The following is a 16,215-nucleotide window of genomic DNA, read 5'->3' as shown; positions in this document are numbered from 1 at the left end:
CAAGTTTCCATGGCTCCAAAACCATTCATGAAAGCATTACCCATTTCTGAGTGTTTTATTGGGGGGAAAAATGTTAGGGAATGTGTCAGTCTTTCTGGAATGCTATTTGTGGAACTCCAGTAATGTTAACAGCACCTAACAACCGATGTTGTCCAGCATTTTCAGCAGTACTAATATTGTGAAAGACAGTAAATCCAAGTTGAGAAGCCAGAAAAAAAAAAAATTGATCCCTGTGTTTTTTTTGCATATGACAGGATACTTTGAAAACACTTTGCGGTTAATTTTTGAGATAAAGTAACTTGGTTAGAATAATGTTCTTTACTTTTTCAAGGTTATAGGATGCCTTTGAGACTATGATGAAACTGAAGAACCCTATTCCCAGAAAAATATGTATGTGTCCATGACATCATTCTGTATGAATTTCATGGGATTCTTCAATCCCCTAAAGTCCAACTATAGATACCTGACTTACAGGAGTTAATTGTGTCCCTAAGTGTCATGACATCTTTCATTTGTACTCTGGCTATAGGTCAGTTACTGTCAATAAACATTATAAGGAAAAGACAACTAGGATTAATTGTTGTATTGTGGGGATATTACCTTTTAACTTTGAAAGTATTTGAGCTTAAAGCTTCCAAGTGTCATAACTCTGGATTTTTATTCAAAGATTCCACTCGGTGGTGTTCTCTTTCTCATTGTTGGAAATGCAGGGTGGCTTACAGTGTAGCAGTAATTTGGAAACTTACACCACAGGAGATTCTGCATGTGATGAAAATGGTGCTATTTTTCACATTTTGTATTTTTCAAATAAGTATCAATTAATATTGGCATCTAATAAAAGTAAAATTACCTACCTGGACTGAATTATAAAGGTGATGCCTAATGCCTTTTTAAACTTTGATTCAGAATTGATTTTCTGTGTTCTTCTTTACTATCATTAATTAGTAATCATTATGGCTTGTTTTTTCTGTTCTTGCCCAGTAGATGGTACTGTCAGCTTTATTTTGAAATATTCTGTTTTCAGAGTGGATCATTTAAAAATTTATTTTCCCCCCCCAAAAGTAAAGTTATATTTAGCTCCTTTCCTGCCACTTAACTTTTTGCCACTTCCTAGCCTGACATTTTTAGGCGAACACACTCAGTATAGTATACACATGTTACCTGGGAACTTGTATCTGAAATATGTAATAGAAGAAACCATTTTCACTTTCCTCAACTATTTCAACTTCTTCAGTCTAAAAAGCTTTTAATTATTGTACACTGTGTGCATACAGTTACTTAAGGTGCTGTTTTTATCTGGTGGAAAGAATAATTAGTAATTTTTGTTTCAGCTTTTTCTGACTTGTACTCTGAATCTAGTTTGGTTAAGTGAATGATTCTGTTGGCATGTTGACTAAATAGATGTTTTAGATTACAAAATGGAAGGTCTTAAGCCTAACTGCTACATATTTGCATACTCATATTTCTGTGAAAGCTCTAAAAACGTTAAGCGAAAAGTCATATAATCCTTTTGAATTGTGAACTTTCCAGTTCTTCATCAACTGTCAAAATTAGTGGATCCCTAATATCATTCTATTTTATGGGAAAACAGAGGAATATGGAAAACTTTGAACTTCATCAATAGGAGAGTACACCTAGTTGTTTCAAAGAGGATGGAGGGGTCCCTGCACATAGATAGTGGGTAAGCCTTCAACATGCACACACAGTACGGCCAGGCTGTTAGAGAAACATACTAGGTTTGCAGCTTGTCATGAGGTGAGAGGAAATTTTCAACATTTGGGGTCAAAATGTCCATGAAGTCAAAACGCCTGTACTTGTTGGTGATAGAATTGACCTGTAGCTAGCAGATTTGTTCAGATCTCGTAGACGTTACCAGTTGTTTGGAGGATTAGAGGTGAATGGGGTGGAGAATTCCAAAGAGCAGTGAGAGAAAGAAGTGGAGAGTTGGGGGTCACATGGCTCACACTTCAGCCTTCCTCACCTACCTCCGGGAATATAAGGATATAGGCGTGCAGGTCATTATTTCCAGAATAGAGATTTCCTTCTCTTGGACTTAGGTGAGCTCGGGTGAGATAAGTTGATTCCTGGGAAGATAGTAATTCTCCTTTTAGTAATTTTGGTTACTAAGGAAGTAGTAATATGAAGTAGGAAACAAAAGTCCTAGCAACAACTGGTGTTCAGAATGATAGGCCACATTAAGTGAGCTGGCATCTCTATAGCACAGTGCAGGGCTGGTTGTATGGTACCTTAAGAAGTACCTTGCTGCTTTGTTCTGTTTTTACTTCCCCGAATCCCCAAATCTGTAAAATGCAGAGGGCTTACTGCTGGTAGAGGGCTTACCTAGATACAGTTGCTCAAATGAACGTTTAAAGTATAACTAATTTGCTTAAAGACTTTCTGTGTCCACCATGAAATGACTACTGTCCTGAGCACCTTTGTAAGTTTTGCCTCTTTCTACCATATTGTCGCTAGTTTCGGGTAAACGAGTTTGGAGCCCTGGAAGTTATCACAGATGAGAGCGAGATGGAAAATGTTAAAAAAGCAACAGCTACCACAACTTGGATGGTACCAACTGCTCAGGAAGGTAAGACTGGGTCGTCTGCATTGCCATTTTCTTTCCTTTGAGAGTTTTAAAATAAGAATTACCTAGGTTTTACAATAGGCTGGAACTTTGAAGATCCTGGGTGATTTTCATGTCACGTGTTCTTAGGTGAATTTCTATAACAAAACTCATATGGAACCAACTTTTATATTTTAAAATAACTATAAACTGTCTTCTTTCCTGATGCCAGATCTGTAATAGCACAAGGTTAATTGGAAATTATTACCAACTAAATCCAGTGTTGCAATAGCCTACCCAGGTGATTTAGCCAAAAGCCTGCCACTTTTTTCTCATCTACTCCGATGGTTGTAACTAACACCTATATGCTGATGACTCCCAAATCTATATCTCCAGCCCCGACCTCTCCCCCGAGCTCCAGGCCCGTATTTCCACCTGCCTACTGGACATCTCCACCTGGATGTCCCACAGGTACCTCAAACTCCACATGTCTGAAATGCGATTCATTTTCTATTTCTTTCTCCCCTTCCCCCAAACCTGCTCTTTCTTCTGTAACCCATATTTCAGTTGATGGTAGCACCATCCCCCCAGTGGACAAGCAAGAAATCTAGGAGTCATCCTGAATTCGTTCTCCCCCAGCCCCATGGCCTGTTGCTCCATCCTGTTGGTTTTTATTTCCTAAATATGTCTCAGATCTGGCTTCTTCTACTAATGACCACTGCCACTGCCTTAATGTAGGCCCTTAGCAGCTCTCACCTGGACTATTGCAGACTCCTCCTAGAGAATCACTCTGCTTCTAATTTCACCTAATTTATCCCGCACCTTCAAGTCAGAGGAACTTTTGTAGATTGCTTTTCTGACACTTCACTGACTTCGTACTGTCTCTTTAGCTGAGCCTACAAGGATCTGGGTGGCACGCGCCCACCTGCTTGCCTTGTCTCTTCGCTCTCTGTTCTGTTCTCTGTACACCGTGTTCTGGCAGTGCCAGCAGCACTGGGTTCCATGGAATTCTCTCAATGCATCATGTGGTTTCACACTCCCTTGCCTTTGCTCTTGCTGCTGCTTCTGGCTCAGATGCCATTTCCCTCCTTGTCCAGTTGGTTAATTTCTCTTGGCCTTCCAAACCCAGTTGAGGCTTTATATCAGAAAATCCTTCCCTGACCTCACCCCAGGCCGAGTGAATGACTTCTTCCTCTGTACTACTCCTGGAACTTGTTCATGCTTTGATTACTGCATGTATCACATTTTATTATAAGTATTGGTTTTCTTGTCTGTCTTCTTCTCTAGACTGTGAGCTCTCTGGGGCAAGGTCTATACTATCATTATCAGTGTCTAGCGTAAATTGGCACCTAATGTTTGCTGAATGCATGAGGAGCCTAACAATTCAGGGGAAAGGAGGTGTGAGTTCCTAAATGATTTGGGATAATTACGATTTAGGAGATCTGCTACCTTCAAAGTAAACTAGGTGTCGATTTAACCAATTTAGTAGAAAAAACCCACTCCTCAGAAGGTTGTAAACATGAAATAACATACATAAGCCTTTTTTGTCAGATACATCCATAAAATAGGATTCTGCAGATTACTAACAGTTTCATCTTCAAGTATAGTGAAGTACAGTATACTGTACTTCAAGTATAGTCAAGTATAATGAAATTTTCTTTATTTTACTTTGAACTCTGTAGAAAAAGCCTTAGACAAACTTTTATCTTTCCTGCAGAGTATTTTTTGTTGTGTAAATGATTTGAGTGGTTCCTGCCAAGCCCATCCTCTTCTCCCTCCCAAGCACAGTAGGTTGGTCATTCATTCATTCAGCAAATATTATCTTTTATTGTGTTGCTAACAAAATTATTAGAAGGAAAAGTTTGACTGTGTTTTGCAGTGTTTTCTGTCATGGTTCTAATTGTTTTTTCTGTGTGTGTTTTTTTTGTTTTTGTTCTTTTCCCCTTTTCATCTTCTAGTCTTTTCAGAGAAGACTGGGATGCCTTTCAGGTTGAAGGATCCAGTGAAAGTAGAAGGGCTTCAATTCTGTGAGAACTGTTGTCAGTATGGCAATGTAGATGAGTGTCTTTCTGGAGGAAACTATTGCAGCCAGAATTGTGCCCGGCATATCAAAGACAAGTAGGTTTTTGCCCTGTTCCATCTATAAAATGGGTTTTTTTTTAATTTATTTATTTTTAATTTTTTTTTTTTTTTAATGTTTATGTTTGAGAGAGAAGGAGACAGAGTGTGAGCAGGGGAAGGACAGAGAGAGAGGGAGACAGAATCTGAAGCAGGCTCCAGGCTCTGAGCTGTCAGCTCAGAGCCCGATGCGGGGCTCGAACTCACAGTCTGTGAGATCATGACCTGAGCTGAATTCGGACGCTTAACCGACTGAGCCACCCAGGCGCCCCTATAAAATGGGTTTTAGAGTCCAAGGTGCTAAGGAATACAGAGGCTCCCTGACATGTGTCACACCTTCATGCTCCTTTTTTCCCCCAGAGACTTTTCCTTTAGAGATCTATGGACCCTGATCCTGTTACTGGACCTCCTGACTTCAGTCATGTCTGATCTTAGTTGTACTGCTTAAGTCCTACCTACAAGTACAACCTCTGCCTCTTTCTTTAGCCTTTTGATTCCAGTGAGTGCCCCCTAGCAAGAGAATATTTAAATTTCTCTGGGCTACGTACATTTTGATGGCACTGATGTTTATGGAAACAGAGTTTTGTTTTTATGTTGGGGGGGTTCTTCAGTAACTCAGCTAAAACTCCACAGGTTGGGAACCAGCTGACTGAAGATGGCCATAGAGAGTGGCTTACTGAGTCACAATACTGTAGATTTCTGTAGACTGAAGATTACGAGACAGGGACGTCCGCTGTGGCTGGTGGTGCTATGTGACTCGGCCATCTGGGGACTGTCTGACAAAGTTCAGCTTATCACCGAGGTGTATTTCTTCACATAATTGTATAACACAAATAAGTGACTTGACACTTACATTTTAGTGGAATTTCCCAGGTATTTTAACCAGGGTAGGCCTGGGAATTGTCTGTTTTTGCTGGCCAACTTTTATTTTACAAAGTTATACTTGGCCTTTTTTAGTTGCACTTGTCATTGTTAATAATTGCTAGATCTTTGCATTAAAATTGCCCCGAATACTAAAATATCTCTAAGTAATTGATTCTTTTATTAGTATGGATGGCAGATGTGAAACACCAATCATTCTAAACTTGTTAGAACCTGTTTCACATATAGTACTGATCCCCTTTTGAAATTAATATATAAGCTAGTTTCCATTTTCTGCTTTGAAGAGTCATATATGATAATGGTTTTAGGTGTTCCTTAGCTATGATATCCTAATGCCTACACTCTTCTCCTGGTGGTTAAATGTTTTTCCTTCTCCTGGTGGTCAAATGACTTTTTTTTTTTTTAAGTTGCATGATAGTCACCATGTAGATGTTTGACAGGTATTGTTTTCCTGTCATTATTTTGGGTTTATAAATACAACAGAGATCAGAAGGAAGAAAGGGACGTAGGAGAGGACAATGAGGAAGAAGATCCTAAGTGTAGTCGGAAGAAGAAACCAAAATTATCTCTGAAAGCTGACTCCAAGGAGGATGGAGAAGATCGGGATGATGAAATGGTTAGTATCTCTGACGCAACTACCAAAGAACTCAGGGTATTTTTGTTGTTGTTGTTTATTTATTTCTGAGAGAGAGAGAGAGAGAGAGAGAGAGAGAGGGCAAGCTAGGGAGGGGCAGAGAGAAGGAGAGAGAGAATCTGAAGCAGGCTCTGAGCTGTCAGTGCAGAGCCCGATGTGGGATTCAAACTCATGAACTGTGAGATCATGACCTGAGCCAAAGTTGGACGCTTAACCGACTGAGCCACCAGGTGCTCTGATACAGGGGCACTTCTTAAGAGAGTAACACCATGGTCAAAGGTGCTGGCTCTGCAGCCAGTTATCTGACTTCCAGGGCTGGTTCCATGACTCTCTGTGTTACCATCAACAAATTACCTGTCTACCCTCTTTGGTATGTCACTGTCTGCATTTCAAAATGAGAATAATAAATAATAATACTCCTTCCTTAGGGTGAGGAAGTAAGATGTGCTGAAATTTATTACTGGAGAGAAAAGGCAACAGCAAAACCTTCGGTTGTACAAATGAATCTTTAATTCCTCTTGATGGCAAAAAATGTCAATCCCATTTTGGTAAATTGCAGACAGATCTCATAAAACTATGTGAGTAGGTACAAAATGGCATATAAATGTCAGGTATATTTAGGGGAAACTAATTCCAAATGTGCTAATTAAAACATAAATATTGCTAAAGTACATATTAATGGTCCTATACGAAAAGAGAACTTTGAGGTCTTGAAGCATTTCCCTTCAGATCAATATCGAGCAACCAATTATTTGCTAGTCATTCTTCTAGGAGCTGGGAACACAGGGATGAACAGCATTAGGAGAATAGGGTCTCTCCTCGCAGGGACATCACATTCTTTTAAGGGGACGTATAATAAACAGGAGACCTGTCAGCCTATGATAAATGCTACGGTGAGAAGTACAGGCGGGCATGAGAATTGATTCACTGCTTCCAGTTGGGTTCTCAGGGAGGCCTCCCAGAGAAGGTGGTATGAACTGTGTGATCCTGATAATAAGAAGGAGCCAGGTTTGTAAAAGTAGGAGTGAGGAGCCCCCTGGGCAATGGAGTGGCTAGGGAAGAGTCCCTAAGGTGAGAACATGTGTAATATGTTTTGTTGAGGAAATAAAGACAATATGGTTGACCCTTATAGGTGAAGGGAGGGTGGAGTAAGGTGAAGCTGAAGAGGTCCAGCCTATGTAATGCTTTATGATAAACCAGAATAATGGGGTTTCATTCTGTTTTGTGTGGGCTGGGACTGGAAAGTTGAAGGCAAGGGAATATGTTGATAGGGTTTATGTTTCCAAGTGATGGCTCTAGCTTTGTGTGACAGAAGGGAATCAAGGAAGGCTGTTAGTTTATTGCAGTAGACTAGCTGAAAGGGCTGTGTAGGGTAGAAGTCACTGATTTCAGGGTAGATGTTAGAGGCAGGGTCATCAGGAAAGAGGAGTCAGGAATAACTCAAGTTTTGGCTTGAATAGTCAACTGGATAACGATGCCATTTATTGAAGATGGGAAGGCAAAACTGGAGTACAGAAGTTAGAGTCCTTTGGAATCAGGAGTTTGAGATGCTCATTAGGCTTCCAAGTGGAGATCCCAGGTGGGCAGTCGGGTTTGTGAGTGTGGAGTCAGGGACGAGGTCAGGGGATATGACTGTGGATATTTGGCAGACAGATGATGTTTAAAACCCAGGAAGAGGGATTCGATAGAGAAGAGAAAGGGACTGGATTGGAGGAGACATCAGCAAAGGGACTGAGAAAGATGGGCCAGTGGGGTGTGAGGAAAATCAGAACAAAGTGGTCAAGGAGCTACAAGAAGAAAGTGCTTCAAGAAGGCAGGAACAGTATCTGTGCAGTTCCAGAGTGTAATTCTTGGAAACGTTCTTATTTGGTAATGACCTCAGGCCAAAAGCAACACAGTTCTCATATGACCTATATTCTTACTTTCTTTAAAACTTACAAAGTGAAATTGAAGAAAAGTACAAAAAAGAATAATGCTTTCTGACAACTCTCTAACTTTTCGTTGGTGCCAATTTCATGAGCTTGTAAAATCGTAATTTCCCTTTCTTGCTGTAGGAAAACAAACAAGATGGAAGAATCCTGAGGGGTTCGCAGAGAGCCCGAAGGAAAAGGCGAGGTGATTCGACTGTAATAAAGCAGGGTAAGTTGACGAAAGAAATGGTTTACTTGTGACTTTATGAAATGGAAAATATTTCACAAAGGTAGACATTTTAGTCTTAATTATAATGTACACAAGGGCCATTAAGGTTTTGTTTTGGATCTTTCTTTGATTAAATTTTGTCCATAAAAATCAGGGTTTGAAGAAGTAGATAAAGAAAAAAATGGAAATGAGTAACTTTTGAATAATGTCAGTGCAAACGAAAACATCTTCCTATGTTTTTCTGTTGAGTAGGTTTTTTTCTCCTTCTGTGCATTTTCTAAAACCTGTGTCCTTATTTCCTAAGATTTTAAGGTTTTTTTTTTGTTTTTTTTTTAAGTTTACTTATTTTGAGAGAGAGCACAAGCAGGGGAGGGCAGAGAAAGAGGGAGAGAGAGAATCCCAAGCAGGTTCTACACTACCAGCGTGGAGCCCGATCCAGGACTCAAACTCACAAACCATGAGATCATGACCTGAGCCAAAATCAAGAGTCGGACGCTTAACTGACTGAGCCACCCAGGCGCCCCTAAGATTTTAAGTTTTTAATGTTTGATCTCAAACTTTAAACTCCTGATGTGGAACCTTTTTTGCTTCTTTCATTGTTCCTCGGGCATCACTTTGTTTTCATGACAAATCCAGTCCCCGGACCCTTTCCTTTTGTACTTGACTGGATGAACTTGAACTCCATGTGCATCATGGCCCTTTGGCCACTTCCATGGAGGCCTCAGCGTCCTCCATCAGGTTTTGTCTTGCTTTGTTGACCCATAGCATCTGCCTGCCAGCGTGTCACGTGAGGTCACGCCACTCTGTGCAGCCCCACTGCCGACTTCTCTGTTCATGCTGTCCCTGCAGATTGGGGCATGAACCCAGTGCGCCTTTCACTGCGTGGATGCCTTCCTGTCTTGTTCATCCCTCCATTTCTCAAATAAAGCATGAACTACTCCCACCTGCCTCAGGCACACAGCCTGGCGTTTACATTCTCGGGGGACGTGACCTTCTGTTTTACATCACTGAGATTAGAGGGGGGTAAATTTCTCACTCTGCTCTCTGCCTCACAAATGTTTTAACCTTCTTCTCTTCTACCTTCAGGGCCCTGACTCTTCTGGAACCTTGTTCCTTTAGTCATTTATTTTTCCCTGTTAGGTATTCAGATTTTTTTCTCTTCGAGCTCCATCTTAGCCCGTTCACATCTCATCCCCTAAATACCTTTCTCCCAGTTTTGCTACCCATCAAGCTATTATACTCTTCCCTCATTTCCATTATCTGTTAAATTAACCCAGAGTAAAAGTGATACTGGCTGGTTGCATATCTTTATCACTTCTGTATTCTTTTGCTGCTCAAAATCTGGCCCTTGCTAAATTGATATCCACCCCCACCCCCTGCCGCCCCCAGATTAGCAGCCATTCCCTACGTACTCAGTGCACTGCCCTCTTCCCAGTCCTCAGCTTCTTGATCTCAGGAAACTTTTTTTTTTTTCCAAATGTTTATTTATTTTTGAGAGAGCACTTGCAAGCAGGGTAAGGGCAGAGAGAGAGAGAATCAGGGGATCCAAAGCGGGCTCTGTGCTGATAGCAGTGAGCCTGATGTGGGACTCAAACTCAGAAACTGTAAGATCATGATCTGAGCCAAAGTAGGACACCTAACCAACTGAGCTACCCCAGGTGCCCCAGGAAACATTTTTTTTAAGTTTATTTATTTTGCGAGAGAGAGAGAGAGAGAGAGAGAGAGAGCGAGCGAGCGAGCATGTGCTCAAGTTGGGGAGGGGCGAAGAGAGAAGGAGAAAGAGAGAATCCCAACGCAGGGCTCAAACTCACGAACCGCGAGATCATGACCTGAGCTGAAGTAAGACACTTAACCGACTGAGTCACCCAGTCGCCCCTCAGGAGGCATTTTTTGATCATCTCATTTCATGATACTGTTCTATCTCGGTTTCCTGCTGTGTCTCCTTCTTTTATTCTAGGTTCTTCTGCAGCTACCGTTGTAACTGGTTGTACACCACAGTTTACTTCTTAGCTCTTGCTTCTTTGGGAGGCCTGGGAAGAGGCTGAGAAATACCGGGCGTGGTAGTAGTTGGGGAAGTGAGACTTCACAGGATACCCCTTTGACTTCCTAGATTTGGAAACCCTATCATCTTCGTCTCACTTGCTTTTCAGGCTTGCCTCCTAAGGGAAAGAAAGCCTGGTGCTGGGCGTCCTACCTGGAAGAGGAAAAAGCTGTGGCAGTGCCAGCAAAGCTGTTCAAGGAGGTATGGGTGCTTCTAGAAAGCATTGTCTATAAGAGAGAAGACTCTGGAATTCTGATCTGGAATTAGCATTGATGTTTCCAGTATGTGTTTGGGAAATGTGACTTGGGATCATTTCTCAAGCATACTGTTTCCATGAGTGTATTTACACGGAGGAGTAACTCCAAGGGCAACTGACGTGCATGTGTACTCACAGTCCTCCAACACACACGGATGGGCCCACATGCAGATGCACATGCTCTTTCGTCTCGATATTTACTGGGATTTCATTCATGACTTTTAAGAGGGATACCTCTACTATTGCTGCAAAGCTAGTAGATAAAGAAAAACCGGCATGAAATTTCGTGTCAACATTATGGCTTTGGGAGAAACAAAAACGAGTGACTGAGGTTTATATGATTTCTCCAAGAAAAACCTAAAAGCAAGTTACCGTGTTACATTAACTGTAGTAAAAACATTTTGTCATAAGTGATTTAAAATCAGTTCGAATTATAGACACCAAGTGAAGTTCTGAGTAGGGGCTGCTGCCCCTGGGCTGAAGGGGCAGTGGGGGGGAGGGGTCAGCAAACTTATTCTGTGAAAGAGCCAGAAGGTGTGTGTGTTAGGTTTTGTGGGGCATCAGGTCTCAGTTGCAGTGACTCAGTTATGTTGTTGTAATGAAAGCAGCTATAGACGATATATAAATGAAGGGCTACGGCTGTAGTCTACTAAAACTTTACTTACAAAAACAGGTTGAGGTTTGGAGTTGACTGAGAGAGGATAGTTTGCTGAACCCTGATTTAAATTATTTAATTATATTTAATCATGGTACATAATAAATCTGTTGATACCTTGGTATATATGCATTAACATAGGGAGTTTTTGTTTTTATATTTTTTAGTGTTTTATGTGTTTTTAAGAGAGAGCGAGCGAGCATGGGGGAAGGAGAGGCAGAGAGAAAGGGAGACAGAATCAGAAGCAGGCTCCAGGCTCTGAGCTGTCAGCACAGAGCCCGAAGCAGGGCTTGAACCCACGAACCACAAGATCATGACCTGAGCCAAAGTTGGCCGCTTAACCAACTAAGCCACCCGGGTGCCCGGACATGGGGAGTTTTAAAAAAGTGAACAAAGAGTCGATGTTATAATGATTACATCTACATTGAGAATATTATTTAAACATAACTGTAATTACATATGAACTTGTTCTATATAATTATTTTCTGTAATTTTGATTCTTTGTAGACTAGACCTTTTTACATGTAAAAAAAAAAAAAAGCTTAAATTTAGCTAATTACTCGAATCAGTAACACAGTCATGTAATCGACACTATAAAAGTACCAGAAGAATATGCAGTATGTCCCTCAGAGCCCTACCCTCCAGGTCCCAGGTCTTCCTCTCCTGAAGTGATTATCATTGCTTGCTCTTATATTCCCTTCTTACAAAATTCTGTGTCCAGATCAGCACAGACAGACACAGATCCTGTCCTCCCTGTCGTCAACCAAGGGGTAGCATATGTCACACATACTGTGTGTGTTTTTTTAGACTTTGTTTTTTTTTTTTAATTTAGTTTGGAAATCTCAGTTCGTTATGCCCTTCTTCATTCTTCTATAATAGTGCATCGTATGGCATCTTAGGTCTGTTCCGTAACAAGTTAAGCTACTCCCTATTGGTTGGCTTGTGTGTGTGTGTTAGTATAGGACACATATATCACACACACACACAACACACACACACACGTATGTTTTAGTGAATAGCCTTGTACACCTGTCATTTTGCACACATGTGGATATCGCTGTGCACTGATTTCCTAGAATTAGAATTCCTGAGACAAACAGAACGTCCTGTTTTATAGATATTGTGAAATTGCTACGGGTTGTGCCACTTTAATCCCTGCTCGTGATGTACGTATGTGCCTGTTTCTCTAGAGCTTTGCCACCACTGTGTAATCAAACATTGTGATCTTTATGAATCTGATTAGGTAACATATATTTGAGTGTAATTTTACTTTGTATGACTCTTACGAGTGAGGTTGAAAGTCCCCTTTCTTTTGGGTTTTTAAGAGTTGTTTATGTATTTGGTTAGTCTTTATTTAAGAACGTTAATAATTCACACTTTAATTAGGCCTTCAGGATAACATACTAAAACTGCTGTCATTTTGCATTTTAGTATCAATCCTTTCCATATAACAAAAATGGGTTTAAAGTTGGCATGAAATTAGAAGGTGTGGACCCCGAGCATCAGTCCGTGTACTGTGTCCTCACTGTGGCTGAGGTAAGTTTGCTTTGTCTTTATTTCTGCAATAAAATGGTGGTTATGGGATTTTAATAATGGGGACAAGTGCCATCTGTTGAGTACTTCTTTGCACCAGGCATGATGCTTATTGCTTTGTACGTGACCTCATTGAATCTTTGTAAGATTCATTTATAAGCTTTGCAGGTCCTGTTTTTTCATCCCTGTTTTATTGATAAAGGAACTGAGGTTCAGAGAGGCTAAGTGACATATACAAGGTCACACAGCCTCAAAGTGGTAGAACCAGGATTTGACCCCACACTATCTGACTCCATAGCTTTGGTCATACTGTGGTTCCTTAATATAAAAAAACAGACTAATAGGTACTTATAAACTTTTAATTTTTTAATTTTTTGGTTTTTTTGTTTCAAGTTTTATTTAAGTTCCAGTTAATTAACATATAGTGTACTGTTAGTTTCAGGAGTAGAATTTAGTGATTCATCACTTAACACATAACACCCAGTTCTCATCCCAACCAGTGCCCTCCTTAATGCCCATCACCCATTTATCCCATCCCTCCACCCTCCTCTCCTCTAGCAACCCTCAGTTTGTTCTCTACAGTTTGCCCCTCTCTCTTTTTTTCCCCTCTATGTTCATCTGTTTTGTTTCTTAAATTCCACATATGAGTGTAATCATATGGTATTTGTCTTTCTCTGACTGACTTCCTTCGCTTAGCATAATACTCTAGCTCATATACTTTTTTTAGTATTTTGAGGTATCTCTGTGAAATTTTTCAGGAAAAATTGTCCAAGTCTATTTATATATAGCTTAGTCTAGTATATTCCTGAGAGCACTTCTTAGAATTTGTTTTTTTCTTCCTGTGCTAGCGTCCGACTTCCTTCCTCCCTTGAGCCAGGGGTATGTATCACTTGAAAATTCCCCCCAAAAGAGTAAGGTGGTCTTGTGTGTTAGTTTCAGTTATCATAGTATTCCTATAGTAGCTTAGGGAATTTATAAGAAGTGTGGCTCCTGTGGAACACAGTGACATCTCCTACATGGACCATGACAGTTACAGTAAATAATGATACATAGTTACGTAGAGAGTACCATAGGACAATACCGTGCTTAGTATTTTCGCTAGTTCCCCACAAACAGTTGAGACAGCATTGTTCAGTAAATGTAGAAGCAGATTCAGTAAGTGTGGACTGCTTTTGAGAAGTTTAGTTGTAAAAAAGAAGGGGATCTTTTTAAGGGGTGTGTGTGTGTGTGTGTGTGTTTCAACTCTTGATTTTGAAGGAGATCTATTTTAGTTCGTCCAGTTTTTTATTATAACAGTAATGTTTGCTCATCATGAAAACTTCAACTAGTGTAAGAATATATATAAATATATAAATATATGTATTTATTATAAAAAGTAAAAGTTCTCTATCACACCACCTTCTTTTCCTTATTCCATATCTCAGAGTTAATGACTCTTATGTGTTTCCTGCGTTCCCTCCAAATGTTTTCTCTGCTTGTAAAAATATGTACATTTTTCTCTTTTTTACATATAAATTGCACAACAATTCTGAAGCTTGCTTTTATGACGGTGTATCATTTATTTTACATGCATATTGTTTTCCACCATCCAGTAGTAGTGCATTTTACTTATTTTCTGTTATTCATTTAATTTCTCTCAGATGGATGAACAAATGAGTGGTCTTTACTTTCTCATTGTTCTCATTATTACAAACAGTGCCTTGTGAGCATGATTAAAATGGAAATTGTTGATGCACACAGCTACTTGTTGTTCCAAAAAGTTTATCAGTTGTTACAAAAAAGTTTAACAGTTGTATGAGAATTTGTTTGCCTAAGCCTGAGAGATAGTCTCTATTTACTTTTCTTTGTCTTCCTCCCCGCCCCCCCCCTTTTTTTTTTTTTTTTTTTTTTTTCAATGGGAAGAGATTGGAGAGTGAATTCTGAAAAAAAAGCAACTAGGGAGCAGAAGATTGGAAGGTTCAGAGAGAGCAGATCATTGATAAGGAGGGGATATGGGAAGATGAAATCCAGAGTACATGACGAGGCCCACCCATTAGCCAGGAGCAGGACTCTCCTGTTAGGTTCTAACAGGGTGGGGGGTGGGGAGGATGTGCACATGCACAGGCAGGTCTGCTAGTTTGGAGACAGATGTGTGAGGGAGTTTCTTTGTCATGGAAGGTCACGTGAAGGTGTAGCTGAAGGAGGGTGAAAGGGCTGTTGTGAAGGATGGGAGTAGAACTGGACAGGGCCATCTAGAAGGATTGCCACACCGCAGGGATGGAACAGGGAGTGTCTGCCGTCCACGTGCATGTGATTCTCATTTGTGGTAGTTGTAAGCCATGAATTGCAAATCCTGACCGTTGCTTCAAGGATTAGGTTCCCAGGAGCTTCTGGTCACATTTCCATCAGCCGAACAATATGTAACCTTGTTCATGTATATTTGTGTTTAGTGACATCTTCTTTAATATCTGTTGTTGGTTTATTAACATGGGGCTCAGCCAACAGCACCATAACTCAACGCCTGATGAAGCTGCCCTAACACACATCTTCTCCTTAAGGCGCGTCATCGCCTTCTTGCACTTAGGAGCACCAGCCAGCGCTTCGGCACTGTGCTCGGGGGCCGTTCCAAATAGCAGAATCACCCACAGGAAGCACAAATGTGAAAAATGTAGCAGTAAGTAGATTGTGCACAGGATGTTCGGCGTACAGAATGAGATGTAAAACAAGAAGGCAGAGAGATCATTGCCTTCTTCGACCTGAGCCGGGAACTCGCATGATAGGCGGCTCACAGTTTTCGCCACTCTGTGCGTGCATCTGTTCCCAGACACTGTGGGTACAGATGTTATCACGTAGGTGAAATCGCAGCTAGGAAGTCACGAATAATAAGGGTTAAGTGTGTGTCTTCTCCCCCTCCCCGCCCCCCAGCAACATTCCCTAGACCAGGTATAGGTGCAGACTAGGTGGGTACTTGGGATAATGGAATTTTGTCAGGCATGTATTTTGGGAAGGAGGGAAGGACCTCGGGGCAACAATTTAAAGATGTTGGCAAGAAAATGTTTTCCATGATTGCTAAGGACGGAAGGCCCACGGTGGCCGGGGGATGCTAGGGGAAAAGCACAAGAACCAGCGTGAGATGCTGGACTTCTCATTGAGGTTGAGGAGGAAGTGTATAGGGAGTAGCTGGGTTAGCCAGCTGAACAGGAGGATGTCTTCACAGGGCTGGATGCTTCCATAGTTGAGAGGCAGTGTAGTTTCTCCTGGGACAAGATTCATGAGAGTGTTTGAAGTGGAGAGGAAATACAGGGAGCAGAGGAGCCAAGGTAGAGGATGAGTCATCCGTGTGTATGGCAGAACCACTCAGGATGGAGATGAAGAGAGTAAGCCAGAGCTTCGTGTCTGATGAGTGAGAAGGGATGTT

General features: G+C 41.0%; 1 protein-coding gene across 10 annotated transcripts in view; it reads left to right on the top strand.

Annotated features, from left to right (window-relative positions):
* L3MBTL3 (L3MBTL histone methyl-lysine binding protein 3) overlaps window positions 1-16,215 on the top strand; it is a 127,704-nt gene that overhangs the window by 28,829 nt on the left and 82,660 nt on the right. For 8 of the 10 annotated variants that reach the window (XM_015072736.3, XM_015072716.3, XM_027056924.2 and 5 more), the window contains 7 exons: window positions 2,473-2,584; window positions 2,957-3,031; window positions 4,519-4,678; window positions 6,044-6,176; window positions 8,249-8,333; window positions 10,484-10,575; window positions 12,717-12,821. In XM_015072736.3, the coding sequence (XP_014928222.1) occupies window positions 2,473-2,584; window positions 2,957-3,031; window positions 4,519-4,678; window positions 6,044-6,176; window positions 8,249-8,333; window positions 10,484-10,575; window positions 12,717-12,821 (762 nt within the window). The remainder of the gene's footprint in view (window positions 1-2,472; window positions 2,585-2,956; window positions 3,032-4,518; window positions 4,679-6,043; window positions 6,177-8,248; window positions 8,334-10,483; window positions 10,576-12,716; window positions 12,822-16,215) is intronic. The other 2 variants (XM_027056928.2, XM_027056927.2) reach the window with 1 other exon arrangement.

Source organism: Acinonyx jubatus, chromosome B2 (assembly GCF_027475565.1).
Source record: "Acinonyx jubatus isolate Ajub_Pintada_27869175 chromosome B2, VMU_Ajub_asm_v1.0, whole genome shotgun sequence".
In the NCBI taxonomy this organism is placed as follows: domain Eukaryota; kingdom Metazoa; phylum Chordata; class Mammalia; order Carnivora; family Felidae; genus Acinonyx; species Acinonyx jubatus.
The sequence above is the reverse complement of the archived record's forward strand: the minus strand, read 5'-3'. Positions and strand labels throughout refer to the sequence as shown.